General features: G+C 38.7%; 1 protein-coding gene across 5 annotated transcripts in view; it reads left to right on the forward strand.

Moving 5' to 3' along the window:
- Positions 1–24,465, forward strand: part of LOC310901234 (uncharacterized protein) — a 78,062-nt gene extending 53,597 nt beyond the window's left edge. For 2 of the 5 annotated variants that reach the window (XR_014585644.1, XR_014585645.1), the window contains exons 11-13: positions 15,694–15,796; positions 16,621–16,790; positions 22,831–24,455. Coding sequence is in view for 2 of the 5 variants with exons in the window: in XM_083840523.1 (XP_083696649.1) it covers positions 15,694–15,796; positions 16,621–16,652 (135 nt within the window). In the remaining 3 variants the exon portion in view is untranslated. Of the gene's footprint in view, positions 1–15,693; positions 15,797–16,620; positions 16,791–22,830 lie in introns of all 5 variants that reach the window. The other 3 variants (XM_083840523.1, XM_083840524.1, XM_083840522.1) reach the window with 2 other exon arrangements.
- The last annotated feature ends 419 nt before the right edge of the window (positions 24,466–24,884 follow it).

Genomic DNA, 24,884 nt, shown 5'->3' on the forward strand with positions numbered 1-24,884 from the left:
GAAGAGATCCCGTGTAATAGAAAATCTTCCTTTAGTGGCACTTCTTGTAACAAGTGGAGTTGAGCAGGGTTGTATATTCATATCCACTCGACTTCTGTTTTCGGTACTGCTGATCTCAGCCTTAGCTTGTGGCACACTGAGGGTAATTTGTTCAGTCCTAGCGAAGTTACTAAAATATGAATTTTGTAAAAACAGCCAACAGCAGGACTATAGGATTCTTCGGCTGCTTTAAACATCATCAAAATGCTTTTATCTTGCACTTGATATCCAAAAGACAGTCATATTTTAGGCTTGCCAATAGATAACTCTGTAGCCCTCTTATTGTTGCAGCTGCAGGCTCAAAAGTACATCCAGTCCAATAGATGGCTCTCTCCTAATTGATGGTAAATACCTCTGCATACCTGTAAAACAAGTGCACCTTGAATGATACTCCAGCCTCACTAACACTGGAGTGGTGCCCATGTTAAGAAAAATAAAGGAACAGAATTCTGAAATGCAACACACAATGCTAAAAAACCAAACTCCCCACAGAAATAACTTTCATTCCATTCTCTCCTCCTTTTGTCCTCTGCTACAGCAGCACCAATTCAGTAGTATGTGAGTGGGAATTCCTATATGGGAGTGTTACACAGTCGTGTAGTTTGGAGTCTAAACAGAAGACCACTGGAGCCAAGATACATTTTATGTTTTGGAAACTGTAGTCTAAACTCTGTAGTCTAAACTAACAGGCTGGAGCAAAGCTGAAGTGAATAATATCAAGGTAAAGAGGATGCATTTGTGAAGAAAGAAAAACTGTCTAGTCAGATTGAAAGACACTTTGTACCCTGTTTTGCATACAGTTAGTAGGATATAGTCCTATGCCTCGCTGTATTGGTACGTCATTGTACTGTGCAGGGGTTGCTATTGTTAAGAGCGGAGTGGGAAAGGGCAAAAAGACTCTGGTCTTTGGAAATAAGTCACAGAGGTCGTCCCCAAGAAGGAGAACAGACCTGGCATGACAGCTTCTCCGCTGTCTCTTAACCTTGTAAATCAAAGCAGTTCTGTTGCTGTGGTGAAGAAAATAAAACGACAACTTCCCTGTGCACTGATGCTCTCTGGTGATATAATGGTGCCTGCCTGTGTGCTGACACCGGCCATGAGGACCTTTATTCAGCTTAAAGGATTATTGAGTGGTGCACAGTTCAGCTCAGGATATTGAGAATGAAACATGTCTTGAAGCTCCTTACTAAGTTGTGGACAAATGATCTTCTTCCTGTTGTTGGTGGTGCTGTCTGATTTTTCCTTCCAAAGGATAATCTGGTGCTATTTATGTAGGTGGCAACTGGATTTCAGTCAAGAAGGCAAGCTTTAGAAGTTGAGAGGCTGTAATGTATTAATGGTGTATGTGGCAATAATGTATTCTGGTGAGTGAGATCCTGTAGTTTCATTGTTATTAAATGGAACTAGTTGAAAAATTGACTCATTTTCCTGGGGAGCAGGAAAATTGTATTAAATTTTCATAAAGTTTTAAAAAATTAATATTTTTAAGTCTTGTCCATCTTTGAAATGTAAACTGAATAACAAACACTTGTTATTTTATGTAGTTACACCTCAACCACAGGAGGTACCCCATGGCTATGAATTCTGCCTTTTATCTTGCCCTTGTTCAGGAGGGAAGGGGAATAGGAGATACTGTGAGAGGTGTCTGGGCAGCAGAGGAGAACCAGAGCCCTGTGATGGCCAAAGTCATTTGTCACTGAGACAGAGTGTTCAAATAACACAGAATAATATTGAATTTGTCCAAAACTGAATAGCTGATTCTACTTGAGAAAAATCAAAGTGGTTTTGTTTTGCATCAGCTTGGCTCAGATTATGGTATTGTGTTTAGGCTTTGATGAAGGAAAGTTGTAGATCTGTGTACCTTTCAAAATGTTTCCCCAGAAAATTTCCCTTAAGTAATAGGATTTTCTACTGAAAAAAATGTTTCTGTCACTCAAATCTAGCACCTCTCAGGGCCCTGTAAAAATGCTCCATCTGTGCAAATCCCTAAGATGTACATGGTCCTAAGTTCTTTAGTCCTGAGCTCTACATATATAAACAAATAAGGGGTAGAGACTCAAGGTACCATTGGAATGAAATGGGTCTGGTAGTGGCCTGGCACGTCTTTGCCAGATAAATCACATTTATTTGAAGTTTCAAGTTGTGTTAGCAAACATCTACACTTGATAGCAAAGATTTTGGGACCCAAACCCTAAACTCTCTAAGGCTTCCCCACAAGTAGCGCAGATGGCAATACCAGAGGCAGAACAAGTCTGAGTGCCTCTGATACGAGATTCTTGGGTGACAAGTAATTTAGAAAGGTCTGTGCCTGGAGCTGTAGGTCAGGACATCCCATACAGGGGCTAGTTCTTAGTGCCCCAAACAGCTATGCACCACGATAGACAAGACGTGTCCGCAGAGCTGAACGAAGGCTGAAGGGCAGCATAGAGGAACCAGCTGAGTTGCTCTTCTGGTGCTGGAATGAACTGGCCTTATGGCAACCTATGAATGGTAATGCTGCCTAGAAGGCTAAAACTGTAACTATTTTATTTTGATGTGGCTGAGTAAATAGATTGTGGAAGGCATCTGTTTTGGAAATGCATTTGGCACAATAAATAACATTTACACGACTCTTACAGCAAATATCGCTGTGACATTTACTAGTTTGATTTTTGTTTTGTTTTGGTTTTTTGTTCATTTGTTTTCTAAAACCTGTATCCTTACCTAACCTTGTTTGAGACTGGGAGATCAGCTGGTTTAGAAAGATAGCTCATACTTTCTTTTCCTCCTCTGAGCACAGGCTTTATTATTATTACAACAGTGTTACAGAGATGTATGGCATTTTGCAGACTCTTCCAGATCTTTACTCAAAGGGTTTATAATTCGATCCCTGATCTTACTTCAAGTTTTTCCAAGAATCATCCTTTTGGTCTTGCAGAGCTATGGCAAACTAAGTAAAGTGCCCTAAGGTTTTAGATTTAAGTAAATATGGTACAACATGAAAAACAAGAGTAGCGTAATCTCTCCCTCCCTTCCCATTTGTCCCTCACCCTGCAAAAAAAGGACCAGAGGAAAACCTCTGAATTTCTGGACCTTGACAGTGTTCCTCAAGCTTCTGGGGAAGCCCTGCTGTGGCCGTGTATAGGATTGTGACAGTAACGTTCAGACCTCCCTGAGCCAGGGGAACCAAATTTTCCATTGGCCCAGGTTGCGATGTAGCCAGCCAGGTGTGTACTCGTGGCTTCCAGCACTTGCCACTGAAAAGCGAGTTTATAGTGTCATTAATGTGCGTATATAGTCCCTGTTGATGAGATTTGGGCAGACGTTTGTGAGAATTAGCTATATTTTTCCACACAGAGATAAAAAGTGACTTATTTATTCTAAGATTACAATACTGTCAACTTGTTTGATTTACCTTTATGTCATGAATATTTTAAAATTATTTAAATAGATCGTTTAGCGTGGTATGTGCCGCAACTCTGAATTTTGGTGATCCATGTGGAAACCTTTGTATATCAGTTTTCACGAATGTATAATTGGATGCTGGCACAGCACCTTTACAGGGGTCTTGACATATCTGCAGATATTTGGACTTGGAGATTCCACGGCCCTGCAAAGAATCACTGATGCTCTTTGACATTGGCGGTGATATACACTAAAACCTGTAGGATATAGCACTGAGCTGTATTTCCATTAGATGAAGCAGGAGACTGCATTCAAGGAAAGAAGGAACTGTTAAAACAGAGTTGAGATGACTCGTTTCCATTCTTCCAAAATGTACGTTATACAGAAATACCTTCGTCATTTCTGTTTGTGAATAACAGCCACCTGCAGAATGCCTTTCCCTGCTTTATATTGTCTTTAGAGTTAGTTTTATTTCTTCTTTCACATCTTCTGGGCTGCTCTTTTCCTAGCTTTTCTGTTCAGTATTTACTGGACTGCATGCACTTACTTTCCTGTGCCTTGTCGTTAAAGTTATCCTCCATGAGGCTCTGGTGTCATTGCTATTGAGAATAATTGTTTGAACAAGAGGAGAGCCTGTACTCTTCGATGTGTATTTCTAAGAGGTTTTGGTATAAGCAACCTTCTGACATCCTTAATGTTTCTCAGTTCTTTAGAGCCTTTCTGTCTTCACTGGTTTCATGCTTCCTGTTAGTAATCAGGTGCTTTGTGCCATTGGTGAAGTATGTGTGACCTTCTTATGCTACCTTGATAACCTCTGTGCAAAAACTCCTTCTGCAAAAGGCTGATATTCAAATAAACTGTGACAGTCATGACCACTTCTGTGTGTAACAGCAAAGTGAACCCTTCCATTCATCTCTGTGTCCTTGATATGGGCATCAGCGTGTGTGCTGTGTATTTATTCAAACGTGTTCAACAGACTCTCATATTGCCAGTAACTAGTCGGTTTGTTTTCTGGGGGGTGGGCAATAGGTAGTTCAGATCACACTTGTTTATATTAGGGTGAATTGAGATGCAGTGAGGTAGAAAGATCTTCACCTTCCTTATGTTCTACAGGAGTCTACATATGATCAAGTTCATGCATGATGCTTTCCTAGCTAACTTTCTTCCACGCCTGGCTGCCTGACCCCTAGCTGAAACTATGCTGAGGTTTCTGCATTCCCCACTTCCTGAGATGATGGTACAAGGTATCTGTACCGGACTATTCTTCTTCACAGCAGTCTGTATGGTGCCCGTGTTTTGGATTTGTGACCAAAGCAGTGTTAATCAAACACCAATGCTTTACTTATTGCTGAACAGTGCTTAAACAGTGTCAAAGCTTTCCCACTTAGCTCTCCACCCTCCAACCCCTCCCCAAGGGGATAGTCTGCCTTGACAGCACTGTAGGCAGACAACTGAATTCTAGGGGCTGCTTCTGCTGCCCCATATTCAAAATGCAGGTTTCTCTGTATCTTCTCTGTATCTTCTTTTCATCCTTTCAAATAAACACAGTGGGGAGAGAAAGTTTTGTAAACTTGCACTAATGTAATGTATCTAATTTTTAATATTATTCTCTTCCAGAGATTCATTCTTTCTACTTACTGTGTCAATGAGTTTGTAGCTGTAAAAGCAACTGTTACAATTATTATGCAGCAAAATAGAAAACTTAGAGAAAAATATGTTGCAGCTCTATCTAAAAATGATCCCTCGATTCTCTAACCTTCTTTAAAAATTCATCACCTTCCAAAGCTGTTCCCCAACCTAAAGAGATCTGAAGCTAAAGAAATACGTATTTAATTTTTAAAGAAATCTATAGAGGATGGGGCCAGGGTCAGCACAGGGCTTCTCAGCAAGCAATGCTCAAGTTTGCTGTCCCAAGGGCAGCTGGGGAGTGGGCTGCTGAGACTGGCTGGAGGAGAGGCTGGGGGCGCTCAGTGGGGTTTGAGGTGGGTACGGGGCCTGGGCAAGGGAGGAAAGCTGGACGAGGACAGGAGGTCCGTACGGACCTGGTCTGCATGGTGATGAGGAGGAGGCACAAGGTGTTAGGGAAGGTATGTGTGGCTTTATGGGGTTTCTCTCTTCCTTTCTCCCTCTTTTCCTACACACCTCTTTCTCCCCGCCGCTTGCTCCCTCTGACAGGGTGCGATTATGTGAAGAGGCAGGACTGTGACTTGCTTCTGCTTGTGCTCAGGATGGGGCTGCAAATGAAGGTGGCAGCAGCTGCTGCTGTTGTGGGGCTACCTTAAACATCCCTTGGCAACCTGTGCAGGCAAGAGGCCACTGGCACGGTCACAGAAGAATCGCACAGAAGCAAAATGGGTTGATTTGCCAGCCCAGGCTGCTTTGTATTTTTTTGTGTATAGTCCTCTGGATGAGACTTTAAAGTTTGGCTGTGCTCTGAAAAGAAAATAGAAGGACTTTTAAGTTTCCATACCTGCTATTTCTCAAAGAAATGTGTTCAGTTTAGAAGTGAAAGAAGGTTCCTTCTCCTGCTGTTTCTTTGAATGTTCAAGCTGAACTTTTTCTCTGGCTTTTGCCTGTTACAAAGGCATACTGCCCTAGATTTAGACCCTTTAAAGCTAAATCTACATTTGTTGAACAGGTGTGGTGTTTTTTATTGTGTTTTGTTGTTTTTTCCTTTATGATCATTTTTTATCCCGTACCTTCACCACCACGTATCTGTTACAACCTTAAAGCAGAAACGGTGATTGGTAATTCTGGTATATTTAGTTGGCTGAGGTAACCCCACAGGTTGTCCAGTGTTAAATTTCAATGGCTCTTCTGGGTAAAACAAACAAACGACAACAACAACAAAAAGGCAAAGCAAACCAACCAAACAAAAAACCATTAATGCACTAGAGATTTAGAAGGAACTAAATAAGGCTTCTGAAAAGAAACTTTTTTTCCCTCTAGTAAAAGCAACACCAGCAGTATACCAGTGTCACTCCACTGCCTGAAAGCAAGTGCCTGTGTTGATGAAGGGTCAAACAGAATTCACTTCAGTCTACTTCCCTTAGCTGTATTGGCTCTGAATTGGTATCAGAATAAAAAGCCAGGGGTAGCCTCTTTCTGTACTAAAATCAATAAGCCTAATAGTCATCACATAAAGAAAATGCATCTGTGGCTAAGCCTGTGCCCTCATAGAATCTCTTCACCTTGGAAACATTAGTGGATTTATTCCTTATTTTGCAAGGTTGATAACAGGCTATAGGTTTTTTTGTTTTATTTTCTTGATGGGGAAAGCTGAGGCATAAACAGAGTATGAGATGCACCTCTCATAGAGCGTTGTGAACTAAGACTTCTGGAATTTCTATTTTTATTTTCCTGTAGCATCTCTTTTTCCCGAAGGCCTGAAATAGGCACTGTCTCAATATATGCTGCATATGCTCATATACATGTCTCTATACGCTGCCAGTAAAATCTGTTCTGAGAGCGCGGCGTACAGGCAACATGCAGCCAGGGAAGAGAATTTTTTCAGCAAAGCTACTTCGTGTAAATCCTGTGGGACCTCTAACTTTTATTCATTCATTCACTATTTCATTTTGATTTTTTCCTTCCATTTGAGGCAGGAATTTTATGCAGCCAAATGACACAACTGGAAATTCTGACATTGGTCACCAGAGTGAAATGGTGCTATGTACAAACCTATATGAATATTTGGAGGTTGTGGATGTTTGGGGTAACAGGACAGAGCCTGCATGCCCAGTTTGTACAGGAATCTGTCACCTGAAGTAACTGTGGTGGTTTATTAAATAATTCTGTTGTGAGTCAAGTGAGTGCCGGTTACTAAATGGTCCTAGGACCAACTGTGCTTCCTTGGGACTAAGGACCTGATTATAGTTAGGTTTGATGCTGGGACTTATCTGCAACTGTCTTCATGCTCATAAATCAGAGGTTCAGTGTACTTTTTCATGCCAGTGCTGAGCTTTTCTCCCAGGCTCCCTCTCTCCTGCAAAGAACATTAATTTGTTAACTGTTATTAGAATGAATCTGCCCTAATGGACCTGTTCTGACCATTGTATCCATGTTTGCTTCAAGCAGTTTCTGGTCTATTTTAATTACTCTTTTGGTAATTACTGTCTCTGTCTTTACACTCCTTTGTTCTTTCCCCATTTTGTTGATTCAAGCCTTTGAAAAGAGGTTTTTCAATTTCATAAGATCAGATAGAAGTCCTTCAACTCCTTGATGAACTGCAGTTTCTCTTACAGTAAAATTGTCCAGTAGTTCACAGGAAGGAGTATCCATCACTTCTATTTACAAAAGTTAGGCTTCTGTCGCTTTGATAGGGGACAATAAGTAAGGACAGATAGCAGGAGCATCTCAGCAGAAGTTTATCCTCAAGATCAAAGTCGAAATGACATGAAAGTATGTGTCATACATTTCAATTCTTTAATCCTTCAAAAAAAACCCAAACACCTGTGTAACCTCCCCGGCCCCCCCAAAAAAAAAGGTTTATGATGCTAAAAATTCTAAAAATATTCTTATAAAATACAGATGTTTGCTGTTCAGATCTAATTTAGGTTAAAAACTGAATTGAACAACACTGAATAGATTATTGGACAAACTGTTGAAAACTGGACAAAATATAGACAAGATTCCATTAATAACTTTAACTGATCTTCTGTTGTCTATCTTTGTATGGTGAATTATATATAAATATTCTATTATAATGTACTTCTGAGAGTTAATGGTGTAGCCAGAGTGTTGTTTGAGGGTATGATGCTATTCGGGGCATTTTTATGGGCAAGAAGAAAGAAACTACTGTTTGTTGTATGTAGATTGTGGTCAAAATGGATAAATGTTTGCAGGTACAGCCCTTAGATGATTCATGTGGAGGATGCTGATGATATTTTCAGATTCATACAGAAGTGGAGCTTAGACAACTGTGATGACAGAGATGTCTTTTTTGAGCCTTGTGTTTGTTGGATGATACTATGAACTGCGACTATTACTGTGACTTCTATTACTATTTCTTGTAGGAGCCTAAATAAAAAATACCAGTTCAGGAAAGAAACCTTTATAGCCCATTGAGTTGGGCATTTTAACACTAGTGTTGTAATTAAAATACTGTATTTTTGAGTAGAGAAGTAGGGGGAAGGCAGAAGACTGATTAATACTTAAGTTTCTACTGCTCTCATTGATAATTACAAACCAGTGAGAGACCATGTAGTGAGTCGAAAACTGTTTTTTTTTATTTTAGGGAGTAGGCTGAGCTTTGCATCGAGGACAGATAACCTTGTATCTGGTCACTAAGATTTTTATTTTACCTTCCTTCTTTTTGTCAGCTACAGAGTACTGAGCTAGATAAACCAAAAGCTTGAGCAGGTATAGCAGATAATAGCTTGCCAATAATGTTTTTGCTTGAACAGTATTGGCACTCTCTGCACAACAGCATCCATTTCATGTACTTTGGAACGTCTACACAGAGTGTCATTGGGTTTTCTTTGTTTTCATCATATTTTCTAATGATTTGCTCTTTATTTTTTATTCAGCCGGAAATTTCTGGTTAAATGTTTAACCTAAACAGTACTGCTACATGGTCTTTTTTCAATTTGTGCAGATTTTCACTCTTGATTAATAATTTTATCTTCATATCCTGTGTAATGCAGGTAGTAGACACTAGCAGCCACTGTGATTGCACTAATACTATTTCCACTCCTGCCTGTGTTGCATCATGTTTGAAGACTAGCCTTTTCTCTGGGTTACGCCATTTCAGATTTTAGTGCTGAAGTATTTGTGCTACTCCTTTATTTTTTCTGAAGTCTTTTTGTACAGTCTTGTTCACTCCTGCATAAAGCTGTTATCTGCCAGTTGTCGCAAAAACTAATTTTCTGGCAAGGAATGCAGTATGTGAACAGGTTATTTGCTTTCTTTGAGTTTTCAATATTGTATCTGTTTACAGATGCATATAACCTCTAGAGAGCTAGCAGCTGACCAAGACTTGCTAGGGGAACAGGCTAAATGGTTTTCCTCATTTAACTTACAGCTTTTTGGATGTCATAAAGCATCACAGTGAATTATATTTTGGTATTGTTTTTGTTTGGAAATGTTTCTAGATTTTGATAATCCTTGCCATTATTTTTGTTATCAATAATTGCATATTATGCTCGTTCTCTTTAATAGTTGCTTGTTGTTGTTGCTTCTTTCAGTAATGGGAGTTTTCCTGCAGTCCCTTGGCTACAAAGAATCATTCAAGTACCTGATACAGTTTCTATTGAAACGTCTCTGGTAGTCAGTACCATACCAGTAGCATTCATAACCCCTGATGTCCACTAAATGCGATTGCAAAGAGCCCCTGTTCATAAAACTCTGTGTGCCAAAATCCATTTAGCTGTTCTTTTAACAGCCTCAACTGAGAGAATGCAGTTTTGTTAAGCTTGGCTAAGTAAAAATCTCACTCCCCAACCTGGTGTAACTAGGTGGATCTGTTCTAACAACATTATTGGAAAAAGTATTTTTGTATGCTTAACAATTTTAATGTAATGTTTAAATGTACATTTGCTTCTGAATATTCTACTTTCTGTCCTACTGCCAGTAGGTTTTGTATGTTACCATCTATAGCCTTTGACCACTACAAAGAAAAGAAGCTATATGCACTGAAAGAGACATGTTTGCGTTTCCCTTGTGGGTTATCTACTTTGCTGACAGTAGTTTAAGTAGAAAACCATCAGGAAGCACATAGAAAACCTCTGGAAAACAACAGGAGAAGTATTGATTAGGAGCAGCCTTTCCTGACTCTAGTTGCTCTGCATCATTTCTAAATGGGGAGAAGAAAAAAAATGCTGACCAAAATGGGAAGGGGAGCAGAGAGGTTGTGAGCAAATTGAAGCTGATAAAGAAATATAGGAACAGCAAGTGTCTGTCTGGCTTACTCAACCCGTATTTGGTCTTATTCAACTTATCATTAGAGACCGAGCTTTTGTAAGAAATTTTGTAAAAAGGTCCTTTGTGCTAAGCTACCATCCAGAATTTAAGAATCTCCTGTTTAATTGGATAAATTTCGTCTTTAATGAAGGCAGAATTTTTGCTTAGTTAACATTATGGGTCCTCACAGAAAGAGGTATAGAAAGTGGTGTGTATGTAAGCTTGGTGGCCAGGTCTTAACATGGTTGATAAATGCAGCAGGCAGGGGAGGTACAAAAGCTGTGGCTGTTGCCTCATGGTTGTGCTTGAGGCAGACTAACAGGGGCCAAGGTGCATTTGGATCTGTAACACCCTTCCTGTTTTATTCTTCTTCTACTGCAGAACATGGTTGCTATAGTGCTTGCATTCCTTATACTTTAATCCATATATCTTCTTTTTTTTAATGTAAAACTTGCTCAGTGACCACAGTGTCTTGGTCTGCGTATGTGCTTGTGACATGCTACATGTCAGTCCCAAGTACGTATACTGATCTCCTTACATTCTTTCTGTTCAGTTGGATGTGTGCTTTTATTTGCTGTTTTGTTTATACTGTGGAATGAGTTCCATAACAGTTAGTGGGTGTAGGCCTCATGTCACAGGTTTGTCATAGCTATGAATACTTCAAAACGTACAAGTCATGGCTTTCTGTCGGTATTCATAAAAACTGTGGTTGTGCATTATTTTTCCTGGCTCCTGATCCATTGAGAATAATTTGATCCTTTTTATTGTTTCCTTCATTTGGAGTTACAGTATTAATCAAATATTAGTTGTCTCATATGCACTTGTCTGTTTTGCTGCTTTCCCACATTACGAATACTTGAATGCAAAATGATGTTGTTTTTAACCAGAGAACAAAATGTTGTTGCTTTATATGGCTTTTTCTTTCCTGGCTTGTTTCATTTAACATAGAAACAGAAGTCTTCTTTTGTATTACAGAAAGTTTTATTGCTACTGTACAGTAATCATGATGAAGTGCATATTTTTTTATTATTAAAATTTCAAATTTTTTAAGCAAAATATATACCCACTCCCACCTGAAATTGGAGGACCGCCAGTACCTCTGAACAAAGACGCTTGATTCCTGGTATGTCAAAGTACTTTGGAGAGACCTCAGCAGGCTTCCCACCACTGCAGAATGTAGAGAGAATAACGTGTTTCCAGTACTGCCACTCTGGACCCAAGAGCAACTTTTGTTGAATTAGAATTTAGGACCAGCTATGTGAGAATTCATTTACTCAGTAAATTAAATGCTTTTATGTGAGCCTGGGTATATTTAGAGCTTGGTTAAGAGGCTCCCATAGTAGTCTGAATACTTTTTTTCCCCATCCTATCCCTATTGTCATTAATATCTATAAATCTTAATTGAAATTACAGAGCTGACAAAATGTGCTAGTCTGTAGTCAGCTGGGATGAGAAGTGGCTCTGGTCCTGGGCCAGCAAAGGAATCAACACTATTTAACCAGTTTCAAGTGCAGAGGATCAGGGCTTTCATGTTAGAAAGAAGATGGTCATACCTCAGAGTTAGTTAAACATGAGTAAGGAGGAAAGAGGGGTAGAGGTGTCCAGTGCTCAGAACTATATACACACTGTGCGTGGTTCTGAGTATGTGTGCATCATAACAGGCCAGCTGCTTTTTTATTTAAATGCTCACTTCTCCTGGCTGCAGACTAGTTTGCAGAATTAACGCTTAGAGAAATGAGGATCAGTGTATTTAATCACTGGTTGAACAGTGTCAAAGTAGATGCCAGGGAAATGCAGAAAATACTTGCTGTTTATTGACTCACAGTAATCTTAGAATAGAAATAATGATATAGAATTAATGCTGTTTCAGTTTTTTATTGACAAGTTTAGTGATTGAGATGCCACAGCCAAGATTCAGATATCTCTGCAGGTGTGCATGTGTGTTTGGGGGTACAGCAGTCCTGCGACGAATATCCCACCTTGACTTTTGTGGTTTTAGCTAACACTTTGGGTCAAGAATGCTTTTTTTGGACTAATTCTCATCTGTCCCCTGGAGCTCAATTTAACTTTTACAGCAAATACCAACTCTGCTCTGCTTCCTGCTCAGAGGTGTTTGCTGAGGCTTCTGGAGGTATTAAAAGCTGCAAATCTGAAAAATATCAAGGCTTGTTTCTTGTTTCTCCTGTTTGAACTTATTGGGACACCGTGCAGGCTCCACTGACAGTGAGTGCCCTCTTCCTGCCCCTGGCTTTATCACGCACAGGGTACGTTTTTATCTCCCCCCCTCCCTGGTGTGTCTGAAGGCTTTTGCAAGTTGCTGCCATCTTCCTGAGGAGAAAGGGCTCTAGGGAGAGACATGCTAGACTGATGAGGAGAGAGAAAGAAAGCTTTTAGATAGTGTGTGTTCTGTCAAAGAAGGAAAAACAAAAAGAAGCTAGAATAAGCACGAAGAGTCTCCACAGACTTGACAACTGAACTTTGGAATGAGCTGTGAAGTGCTTTTTAGCTGTTCTGTGCATTGGTGTTTAAGATGGCAACTGCTCTTGAAAGCTGAGCACTCTGCCTTACTGTTTCTTCTAGTGTTCACCCAGAGCACTATGAATGGCATGAGGGGAAAAAAGCAGTACTCACCCTTTGCTTCAAGAAATTAGGGCACTCAGGCTTAATCAGCTCGGGTCTTCTGCTTCACAGTAGAGTGCCATTTATAAGCGAACATACAAAAAAACCTCTCAATCTTACACCTAGGATGAGAAGGACTTGAAACAAATTTCAGAATTTAAATGATCAGTCTCAAGGACTCTTGGAAAAATATTACTGTATTTAGGTTGTCCTGGTGTATGAGTTTATAAGTTCAGTGACCTTAATTCATTTAATAATATGTTTTTCTCTCTGACTCTGCCTTGTGATGCTTAACAATAAAAAGAGGTACCATGTAGATTGCAAATATACTACTGCAGCACGCTGCGTGCCTTCTCTGTCACCTTAGTCAAGATCTTTTCCTTAGTCTTGAAATATGTTCCATGTTTTATCAGGGCTTGACAGACTTTCCTTTTTTTTTTTTTAACCTTTTTATTATGAAAATGATTCACGCCTAATGCAGCCCTAGATTCTGCTGCATTATAGTTTTGTCTAGTGCTTTAAAGAGGCAAGCTTCCACACACTGAATCCACAAAAGTAAGTACAGCTATTGTAAAAGTGCACAGATTATTCTGTTTAGCTAAAAGGGAAAGGAAGGGTTTTTTTTGATTGTGGGATTTATTTTTATTTTTCAGTCAGCATTTAACTGTAATCTTTGCTCCCCACCCACTTCTTTCTGTCTTTCAGAAAGAACAGTCATTCAGTTCTGTTTCAGTCAGGAGCTTTGTAATAATGGAAAAGTATAGTTCCTTCTACGGTGAAGCGACCAATTCCTTTCAGTAGCAATATAAACCCAAATTAAGACTATGCACAAGAGTATTACGACCAACTTAGTAGTATAAGGATGCTATTAACTTTATTATTATCAGTTTCTTAACAGAACCAAAATCCAGAGCATAGGGGGTGTTTTACACAGCACACCACTGAAAGGTGAGGATCTGGTATATGAGGTTCGCTTAGAATTTCTGTGGGGTTTGATTTTCATTAAATCTAGTGTGATGTGTTATTTCGTGAGTTTTGCATCCTAAATCAGGAGTTACTCGTGCTGTAATTTGAAACTTTAACTCTTCTGTCAAATGTGACACTATATAGATTTGCCAGTGGTTTGGCAAATATTAGAAGTGTTCCTAGATTAAGAACTTTGAGGCTGAGAGTGGCAGTTGAATTACCCAGATTCAATGAGGTTAAGGAAGCTGAAGGAACTTTCTAACTCCTTTCTTGTAAGTGATTTTTGTAAAGAGAACTTTTCCCTCTGCTATTGCTATCCTTGATAGATCTGTTATAAAAGTTAAAACATTTATCAAAACTGCCACAGCTCCCATGACCCATAAAAGAAGGACTATCAGACCTTAATTGCAAGAGCTGTGTAATTTCAGAACTTCTCTTCCCTTGTTCACCTACTCTCTGACCTTTGTGTCAACTTCTAATTTCCTTCTGTAATTGACTCTGTTTCTAGTACAGCAAACTATGGCAGCAGACGCAACTTCCTAATACTGTGGAAGATGGAAATAACGTTGTCGAATGTCTAGCAAATTTACTTATATCTAACAATCAAGCTTTTGAGGGGAAAAAAATACGAAGTACTAGTCTTAACAAGTATCAGCTGAAAAAAGGAATGAGTTTCCCTAAATCTTGACGTTTTGGTTGTTTTTGTTTGTTTTTAATACGTAGACTAATAAGGACTTTGGCCCAAATTTGAAGATAATTAGGGTTTTAGGACAGCCATTTGGCCCAAGACTTGCTCATTCCAGTCACAAGGAACACTGCTAATAAATTGAGACAGAGCCCAAAGAGGGGAAATGGATTAGGCTCTGAGTATATTGTGTTGGGAAAAATTCATATCCAAGATGTGTCCCTCTGTGCTGTAAAAAAGCTTCTACAGTGAGCTCTAGCTTGGTCTTACTGTAGAAACATAGGCAAAAGTGTACTTACTTTTTGAATTGGTTTCTATACTCTAAAATAAGTAGAACAAGAGTTAGCCTTCTCTTTAGGTTGCATTCAGCTTACTTTTTAGATTTATGCATACAAAGATCTGAAGTCACATTTAGTTCTTCATTCTTTGTACTTTTCCCATTTGACTGATAAAATCATAGAATGTTGTACTCACAGCTAAAAACATGTCTCTTCAAGACTAAAGATCACTTAACAGCTATATCATTTTCCAACAGGTCCATCCTCATCTTGTAAGATGTGTATGTCAGATCAAATTATAGTAAATACCTTCAAGTAGGCTCCATTAAGGACTGGAAGTTTTCTTGAAAAATGGTAGGCATGTGATTAAAAGCCATGGGCTTGAAACTGTGATACTGCAGAGGAAAGTGGTTTATAACAGGAGTCCTTAGAAAAATCCTGACGGTTAAATACAAAAGGACTGAAAATCTGAGTATGAGGATGAATTGTGAAGTAAGAACTCCACAGATTATTTTTTTGTCCTCCTTGAAGAGACTTCTGTTTCAGCACTGCCTTTCCCACCTTTTCCTGCATGTCACTGTACTTATTGACTGATACAGAAAATTGATTGGTTGTATGTACTCATGAATGCCATTTACCTCATTGGTTAACCAGCATCACTAAGTCAGTAACCATAAACACACACAAAAAAAGGATGTAAGTTCTAAGCTACTCCAGTTGGAAGTAATGTTTAAATAAATGAGTTATCAGTTCATAAGACAATGCCGTTGGCAATTATAACAACTGGAAATGACTTTTTGTATATACTTTGTATATACCTAGCAGCTACAAGAAGAGAAAATAAAGACAGTTCGTTCTTGTGGAACTACAACTGAACAGGCCCACTTACAGTTTTACAGGACAGAAGAGGAAAGCACGATATCAGGTAAAGAACTTTTGTAACTTTTCATGTCCTACTTATGCCTGGGTTTAGGGAAATGTACCCTAATATACTATGTTCACTTTAGATATTGTACTGTTTTCTATTCCATAAACTTTTTCTGCTGGCTATATTTCCTGTCACTTGTTATTAAAATGTTTAAGACTCTTGAGAGCAGATGGCCAAGACTAGATCTTTCCTTGGGTGTTTGAATTACGAAGATGTGCCTGTATAACCTAATCATAATTCAAGAACAAAATTAATACCGTAACTTCTGTTTTTATGTATAGATGTCAATAGAGACTGAATAGTCTGAATGGTGAAAGTGAATAAATCCTGCCCAACTTTTACTTAACACAATCTCTGACTCCACACCACCACCCCCAAAAAGTTTTCTATAACTTGCTCCTCAATAGCCACAGAGAGTCCATTGTGTTATATGTGTGTAGGAAAAAGTGGGAGCCTGTAAATACTCTGTAGTCCTATAGCACCCACCAAATACAGGACTCCTTACCTTTTCTCGATTCACTCTATCTTGTTTTAAAATATGGCAACTGAAGGGGCAGCCCTTTGGACTGGGGAAAGAACAAGTTGTTTTCCACAGTTTAGAAGGCTGATGTATTATTTGTATCTGTCCCATGCTTCAGTTAGCCAGTTTGGTTTTAGCTAGGGACTGCCAAAACAAGCATGGGCCTCCACTTTCTTCTCTTAAATAACTTTTCTATCTTATGTTATTTTAACCTTTTCAGGCATGGGTGGGGATATGTATCCATCTAAGAAACAAGTCTACTTACCCTACCTTCTATGCCTTCACTTCTCTTCCTTTCAAGGGGTTAGAGGTCAGCAGGCACCATCCAACTGAACACAATCGTCATTTGAACAACAGCAACAGCTGGAGATCAAGTAGCCATCACTGCTGAAACAGCTTCCTTCTGACTGGTGTTGAAACTGCTACTCGTCATCAGCTAGATCACTTCAAAACACTCCTTGATCTATGAAGGTAAGTGAAAAGTACACATCTACAGAATTGTCTAAAATTTCACACAGCAGTGAATATTTTGCACTCCTCCATGCCTGGCAAGACAGAGTTACTATCTCAGAGAGTATTTTAAGGAAAGACCACATCAGAATAGTACTGAAAGAATAGAAACACAATCCATGTAACTTGTCAATACAGTAAGCAGCAAAAACAAACCTTAGATGTTGCTTGTGTGGCTACCAAAGAGTACAGGAAGTTGTTATGATTTAATAAGCAACAAAAAAGTGAGTATCTAAGCTAAAGCTGTCATACCTAAGAAACTGGCCTGCATGATCTTTACTTTCCTTAGAACAAAACATTCTAACAATTCAGTAACAGTGTGCTAATCAGACTGTATTAAAATTTTGCTAGAATTCAGTAATGATACTTACCTTTTCTTGAGATTTTGTGTGGGCATGGAGTACTTCTGTACCTAAAACTGTTTGTCGTTGATACCAACTTAATATAGGTAAGCATCTAGCATTTGGGAGTACAGCTATGCCACTTACCATATATGCAGAGTGTTCTGAGACTGTACAGAATTAATTGATAACCTCTCCTGAAGCAAGTGGCTCAGCCGTAGAGGTGTCCGCCTCTCTTCATGAATTCAGTGAATGCTACAGGGCATAGTATAGACGAGACATTCAGCTTAAGAAACTGAAATTGCACAAGGTGACTTTGGATGTAGGAGCCTTAATTAAGAATGGTTTTGTCTAAGATAGAGATGTCTCCTGGTATATATGGCATCAATTGCCATTGTTAAAATAATTATTTGGTATCAAAATCAATGAAGACTTGACAAAAGTCTAAAGAGAAAAGAGCTGACTCTGAAATCATATACTAGATATGGAAGATGCAGCTTCATATACTTACTTTTGCATCCTGAATCCTTCGTCCTTGCTTCCAGTCCTTTGGAGTACCTAGGGGAATCCAGAGATCTCTTCTTTTATAGCTAAATGCTTAAGAGATAAATTGGTGAAACTCCTAATTTCTCAAAAAGGCAAGGTTTCTTTAACCCTTTGGGAAATGCTAGACTGGCTGTAGGAAAAGGAGGCTTGGTCCTGAAAGTTGCATCATCCACAGGCCTACTTCCTTTAAATTTTTTAGAAGACATTGAAATAGGGAGAAAATAGAGATTTCAGTGTGGATAGATCTGCCTCTTTTTTTTTTTTATATACATTATGGATCTGCCTCCCTTAGTAAGTCAGAGCAGAATCCTTAAAAGGCTTGTGGCTCCTTGGAATCATAAAATTATTTTAATTCCAGTCTCTTCCTGGTCTTCCTCATTGGCTTTTCTCCCAGTTACAACTAAAACGTGATATTGAAGGCACTTCTGGAATTCAAAAGGAAAAGAATAATAGTCATTCATTTTCAAAAACAATGGCAGAGCTTTGCATGCCTGTCTTTTATGTGAGGTGTCTCAGATTTGTCCACTCCAAATTCAGAATGATGAAAGGTGAACCAGGTAGTGTGAAAGAATGATTCAAAGCAGTGGACAGGCAAAGAGCTGTCTGTCCTCTCTAACCTATATATTGTGCTCATAGCAAATAACACAAGTTCTGTAAAGAAGCACTACACAACTATGGTGTTTTGTTGTCTTTTTCAGCTCTCCAAATACCAAAGCTGTCCTAGTCTTTCATACTGTCCTCTACATTAGCTAGTTCTCAAGCAAGTATCTTCAAAAGTTCAGGTATACTGTTTAGCAAAGGCAAATAGGTTTAACAGGTAGAGAGTATAGTAGGAAAAAGAAATTTTGCATTATGCTTCAGAGTGAGTTCAAGGTCTGTGTCCCACATTTTGTAAATCTATACATCTATATTTGTCTACATCTATGCAAGTCGCACTTCAATGGCATGGTGCTGAGAGAAATGGATAAGAGACCAAGTTTTGATGCCTACTTTGTCTCCAAACAGGTGACAGGAGAAAGAGCATAGAAAAGAGAAGGTAGCAAAAAAATAATAGAAACATAAATAATAAATGTATTCTGCAAGTGTCATAAGAAAGCATCAGAAGCACTGGAAGCCACTTTAGTGAGCTAGAAACATGCATTCACATACCAAGCTGTGAGTCAGGTGAGATACAGCTGAAGAAACAGATTTGGTAAAAGCTCAGAAGGGGAGAAGTAATGCTATCAATGCAGAAATAGGATGCATGCTTTGTCCAATATAATAGTGCCTCTTTGGTCTAAATGAAAGGTAGAAATGATAATTAGATGTGGCTTGAGACATGCTGGGTAAGCCATGCAATGGGAAATAGCAGGAGAAATTAGTATCTCCAGGGAACACATGATGTGCATTGGTCTAGCTAGACAGCCTTGATTCTTCACTTACTTTCTTTCTCTGCTTATAGTGCAGCTGCTCCCAGCTGTCAAAGAAAACTGCATAATAATCTCTAGGCATATCACTATAATTACTTCACATTTATTGAGGGAAGTATGAACTGACAACTGGGGAGTAGGTTAAGGTTTCTTAAGCAGACAAGAGAGAACATTTCATATTCAGCCTAGAAAGTGTTTTTGCTACTGCAACTAATGTCCAGTCCAGGATTAGTGTAGAGACTTTAAAGTGTTCTTTCTCTACATATAAAGAAAACACTTACCTGACCATATTATCAGAAGATAAGCAGTGATCCAAAAGTGGCAATAACGTTTGTCTGTTTTGCAGTTATAGGCTATAGCTTCATACACAGGCGAGGCATTGCATCTACCCCTTCTGTAGCAATGGAAAGCCACTGATATCTAAGGATGGAAAGAAGAGTTATCCAATACCTATGGTAGTTACACACAAAAAACAATGTATTACTATATTGTATTGCAGATTTAAAAAACATGTATATGAAAAAAAGTCTAGTTTTAGTTAACCGAATATCAATTTTTGTTGTTTTGGCTAAGTACTTAATTTCTCTTAGTCAGGGATTCTTTGTAAGCATTATTTATTCCTAAAACTCAGCGGCATAATTAACAGGGACTGACCATTGTGATAGACTGTGATAATTAAATTGACATAATCTAGAGAGCCCCTGCAAGAAACTGACATTTTTGATAGACAAAACAGCAAGAGGCCCTATCCAAGGCAGAACAGGTAAAGAACTTCTCCTTCCAAGACCACAATTTACTTTCTTCATCTGAGGGCTAAATTTCAGTAGAAGATTTCTTTAAACCCTCAACCTTTTGTTCTTCTCTCATTATTTCCTGAAGAATTTTTAAGAACTCCCTTGGAAATATCATATCTAAACCCTTTTTAGATTAATAGCTTTTGTTTAAATAAACTTTCCCCTTTTCATTAAAATCACTTTGCTCTTGTTAATTAAAACCAACCTTTAGAGTATAATAGTGATTACGGACTGATATTCTTCTCTGCATACTGAACTGGGACACCTACTCTAGTTCAGAGTGCTATAAAGACTGTTACAATTTAACTACAGTTTAAATGAGTTCTTAAGTCTTTTGAAATAGGGAGAACATTTTTTAACTACAACTTGCTAAACATTTTGCAGTAACTTCTGTGAAATAGGCAGTAACTAAGGTGCTAGGGACTCATTTTCTCTACTCCGAGATATCATGCTCCAAAGAACTTGAATGAAATGTGAAACTGGTTGTAAAATCAGTGAAATGGCCCTGAAGGAAAATGTATTCTATTAATAGATGTGGCTGCCATACAAATAGATTACTTTCCCCTGTCAAGGAATTAACTTTCTAGTTAATATTGTTTCTGTGTAAAACCAAACTGTACAATCCTTGTAAAACTAGAATACTTCTTGTCAAAAAAAAAAATGTTTTATGTAACATATAGAACTTAACAACAATTACCTAGCTATAATAGGAAGTCTTGTTTCTGAACATGGAAACAAGATGAATGCCTTAAATACTGTAACTCATGGTTTTACTCAAAGGATTGCTGCTGACTTTCATTAAGTGAGTGCATGTATGCCAGCAAGGCTTACAATGCATGGGGAGGGAAAAAAAAAAAAAACCAACAGAAAAAATTAACATCAAGCTCTTATGCTGAAGCAAATAATACAAATGCCTCTTCGGCTTTAGCTCTGTTTTCAGACTCACCCTGCATATAATCAGGCTCATCTTATCCCTAGCTGAGGTCTAAAGATACTGAATATCAGAAGTAAAATGTTCAAAGTAGAAGCTTGATTTCATATGCTTAAATTAAGAGCATGGAGGAAGAGACTTGTATTATGGGCATGGCTAGAACGTCAAGGTATTTCTGTTTAGGACAGATAATTGGATGGTGCAAGTCTAGTCAATAGAGACACTCCCAGTTCACATGAGTTAAGGATCCTGTCTGTTTTGTACAGATTTCTTTAGGTAGGTTTACCAGCTGAGGTAAGGGGAGATAAAAAAAAAAAAAAAAAAGGAAAAAAAAGGGGAGATAAAGGGGATCAGATCTCTCCGATAAAGTGGATAGCATATCCACATGCGCTCTGATGTGGTAGGATGGCCTACGGCTAGGTACGGGAAGGAGTTTGGATAGATAACACTCTGTATTTCCCACTCCTTTTTCACATTTCTGTATTTTCTCTGCCCCCTGCCATTCTGGAAGGTCTCGAGCAATTGTCTATTCTGGCAATTAAAACAGTGGGGTGCAAGTGCTGTACCTCACTGACAAACTGAGTGGCCTTGAGCAAATGCCCTGGGGAACTCTCCAAAATGGCATCCTGTTGTGTTTGTCACTCTAATTAAATGCAAGTGAAATAGGCTACAAAGCACTAGGTCTCCAAGGCAGCAAAGCTAGGAAAAAAACATGATGAAGTGATCTGGGTAGTGGTCTGCAAGTATCAACTTTAAGCTATTATATTTTAAGGTGAGGGAAATACTTCTGTGTTCTGCTCTATATTCTTTGCTAGGAGTTTTTAATGAAGAGATTAACAGAAGGAAGTTGAGTCATGACATAAATGTCAGGAGGCAAAAGTGAGAGCAGTCTAAGGTGAAGACGATCATTCACTTCCCTCACAAGCCCTGTTTAAACTGCTAAGACAACACTCCTGCGTCCCCCGAAAAATAAAACAAAAACAAACCACCACATCTTGCTACTCATCTACCTTCTAGCAATTGTGTTGCCCTGGCTTTGGAGTGTGTTACTAGTTGCTGTTGCAAAGCAAACAGGGTCAACCCCTGTACTGTACTCACATTTACAATAGATGCCAAATGCTGCAAAAGTATCAGAACTGTTTTCATTTAGGAAGTTTCCATCTATCACAGTTCCTAAAGAAAGAGTAGAAAGCAAGACTGACTTTACAGCAATTAAATACAGACTTCCCCCTGTCATCCTTCCCCAGTTTTATTAGTGTTGACTCATACTCCCGCAAAATTTAGTGACTGGTTCAGGGATCATAGTTTCTGAATGTTGGGAATTGGGCCTTGGTGCTTATCCTGTTTCCCTGGGGCTGGAGCAAGCTTCTTACAGGAATTCTTCTGACACAGGGCTACTACCATGGGATCCATTTAAAATGCCTTAATAGTCATTTTCCATTCAAATTGCTAACTCCTCCTTTTTATTAGGTATATTTTCAAAGATACCTTTGTGTACGATGCAACAATTCATCATTTTTTAGTATAGGAAAGAACTTCTTAAAATACAGACACTTACAGCCTAAGCGGTAGTTTGCACTTAGCAATGTGTTTGCAATATGTTCAGTTTCTTCACTGAGACTTACTAGAAAGTGCAAATATAGACTCATTTATCACAATCTGAAATTCTAGTTGTTTCTTTAAATGCTGATTTTCGCAAAGGCTTTAATTCCTCATATGGAGGCACTAAGCACCAGCCCATTTTGTTCCTGGCAAAACTGGGGGAAAAGCTTATTTCAAATTTCTAATTAAAATTCTTTCTTGCTGCATAAGGAGCCCTGATGGGATTCCTCAGGGTAGTTGGATGGGTTTCTGATTGAATTACAACTGGCCTGATTGTGTGAATATTTCATTTAAATGTTCTGAACTGAAAACAGCAATTAGTGACAACCTGAATAATAAAAAGCACTACTTTACCTTCAATCCTCTTTTCTCCCACAGTTCATTCAAATTAGATGCTTAGTCACTGGAAAAACAACAACAAACAAACAAACCCAGAAACAAAAAATGAAGCAGGAGTCAGTGCCTGGGAAGAGAAGTCAACAGCTATCACCCATAAGCCAGACGTACTGTGGTTGGAGGCGATGACTGTGTACATGACACCGTTGCTGCAGAGCTGCCATCATGAAGCATGACTGTGCTCCTGATCTTTCATTTATCCAATAACCTGCACTAACTTTGGTTTTGATCCAATCTCACCTCAGGTAATTTCACTCTACATTCTCATCTTGTATTTATTGATACTAACACTGAGTTTTTCACTGTAGAACCATACTGCCCATAGGTTCACTAGGACAAACTCGGTTAAAAATTCTGAAACAAATATATTTGCCAAGCCATTTTTTGGGTGAATTTCCCACACTTACAAATAGACATTTTGGCTAGGGCAATTAAACGTGATCCAGCTGTATATAATTCCCTGGGTGGATTATAAATGTTTGCTAAAGCATACAATCACTTGAGCTGCTACACAATGTGCTACACAATGTGCTATTCTGGAGGAAATGCAAGAGATGGAGAAGTGTTATAGCTAAACTAAATGCTGGGAGTTGACAGGACATGCAGTTTCTTTTGACTTGTTCTTGAAAACCACTACTGACAACTATGACAGGTTCTGTATCTGTAGTTGATTGATAGAACTTTTCCAAATGGAAGAAAATAATTTTAGTCATTAGTGGAAAAGGTTATCATTAGTAGTGATCCACAACATTAATCACAAGTTTAAATTGTCAATTTGATCATCATAATTGTAACAGCACAGTGACTAAATTGGGATCAGTTATTAGTGGGACTAATATGCTCTTATTACAGAGTTTTCAATGGCTATATCAATACCCACGGAACAGAATAAAAACGGTCCTTGTGCTGTCACATCAGAAACAGCTCAAAATAAGCTAGCAGATCTATACTGGCTCAAAGAACAGAGCTAGTGAGAATGACAGGAAATAAACCCACAAATTATTTAGTCTTCTGCAACAGCCACAGTGAATTCACCTGTAGAATGGAGTCAGCACAAAGCATTGCACAAGGATCAGTGCTACAAGTCTCTGATACAAAGATATGGGCTTATTCTCCTAACTGCAAACTGTTCTGGCCCTGTCTGTCCCTTGTCGCCCATGAAGGACATCTTTCACTTTGTGAGGTAGTACCGTACAAGTAAGACAGATTCCTCCACATAAAAATGAGCTTCCTCCTTACTTAATTTCAAGTGTTTTCAAATTGTTTTTAAGCTGAAATGTATCAAAATTGTATTTAACTATTTAAAGATACCATTCTTCTTTTGGAGCTTTCTTCTCAGTTGTAAAACTCTGCATATTATAACAACAGTTTATCATTAAAATTTGGAAAATATTCTGCATGTCTTCTTAAATTCGATTTTTTTTCTACCGGATAAACTTTACACACAAATGGTGTTTATAAAACATTTCCCCTCTTGTACAGCTTTTCATGCTTCTATCCTCACAGTAGGAGCAGTTTCCTTAAATGTATTCTGCCTGAATTTCTCATTCTAGTTTTATCTCCAAACAAATTCAAATCTGAAAGTAAAACACAGCTGAAAACAGTACGTTTTGCACTTAAAAATAATTTTAAGAAGTTCTCACAATAAACAATAAACTTACAGTTTATGGTGAGGTGCATCTGGAGTGCTACATCCAGTTCTGGGTGCTCCAACACAAGAAAGATGCAGACAGAAAAGAGTGCTGCAAAGGGTCACTAAGATAATAAAGGTCACCCAAGTTGAGGCTGAGGGAGCTGGGCCTGGTTATGCTGAAGACAAGGTGTGGGGGGGTCTTATTAATATGTATAAATACCTGATGGGAGGATGTAAAGACAATGGAGCCACGCTCTCCTCAGTGGTACCCAGTAGGAAGATGAGAGATGAAACAGGTAGGCCAGAGAGCCTGTGGAGTCTTCATCCTTGGGGATACTCAAAACCCGATGACAGTCCTGCGTAACCTGCTCTAGCTGACCCTGCTTCAGGAGCTGGGGTTGAA

Source organism: Anser anser, assembly GCF_964211835.1.
Source record: "Anser anser genome assembly, chromosome: 5".
Lineage (NCBI taxonomy): Eukaryota > Metazoa > Chordata > Aves > Anseriformes > Anatidae > Anser > Anser anser.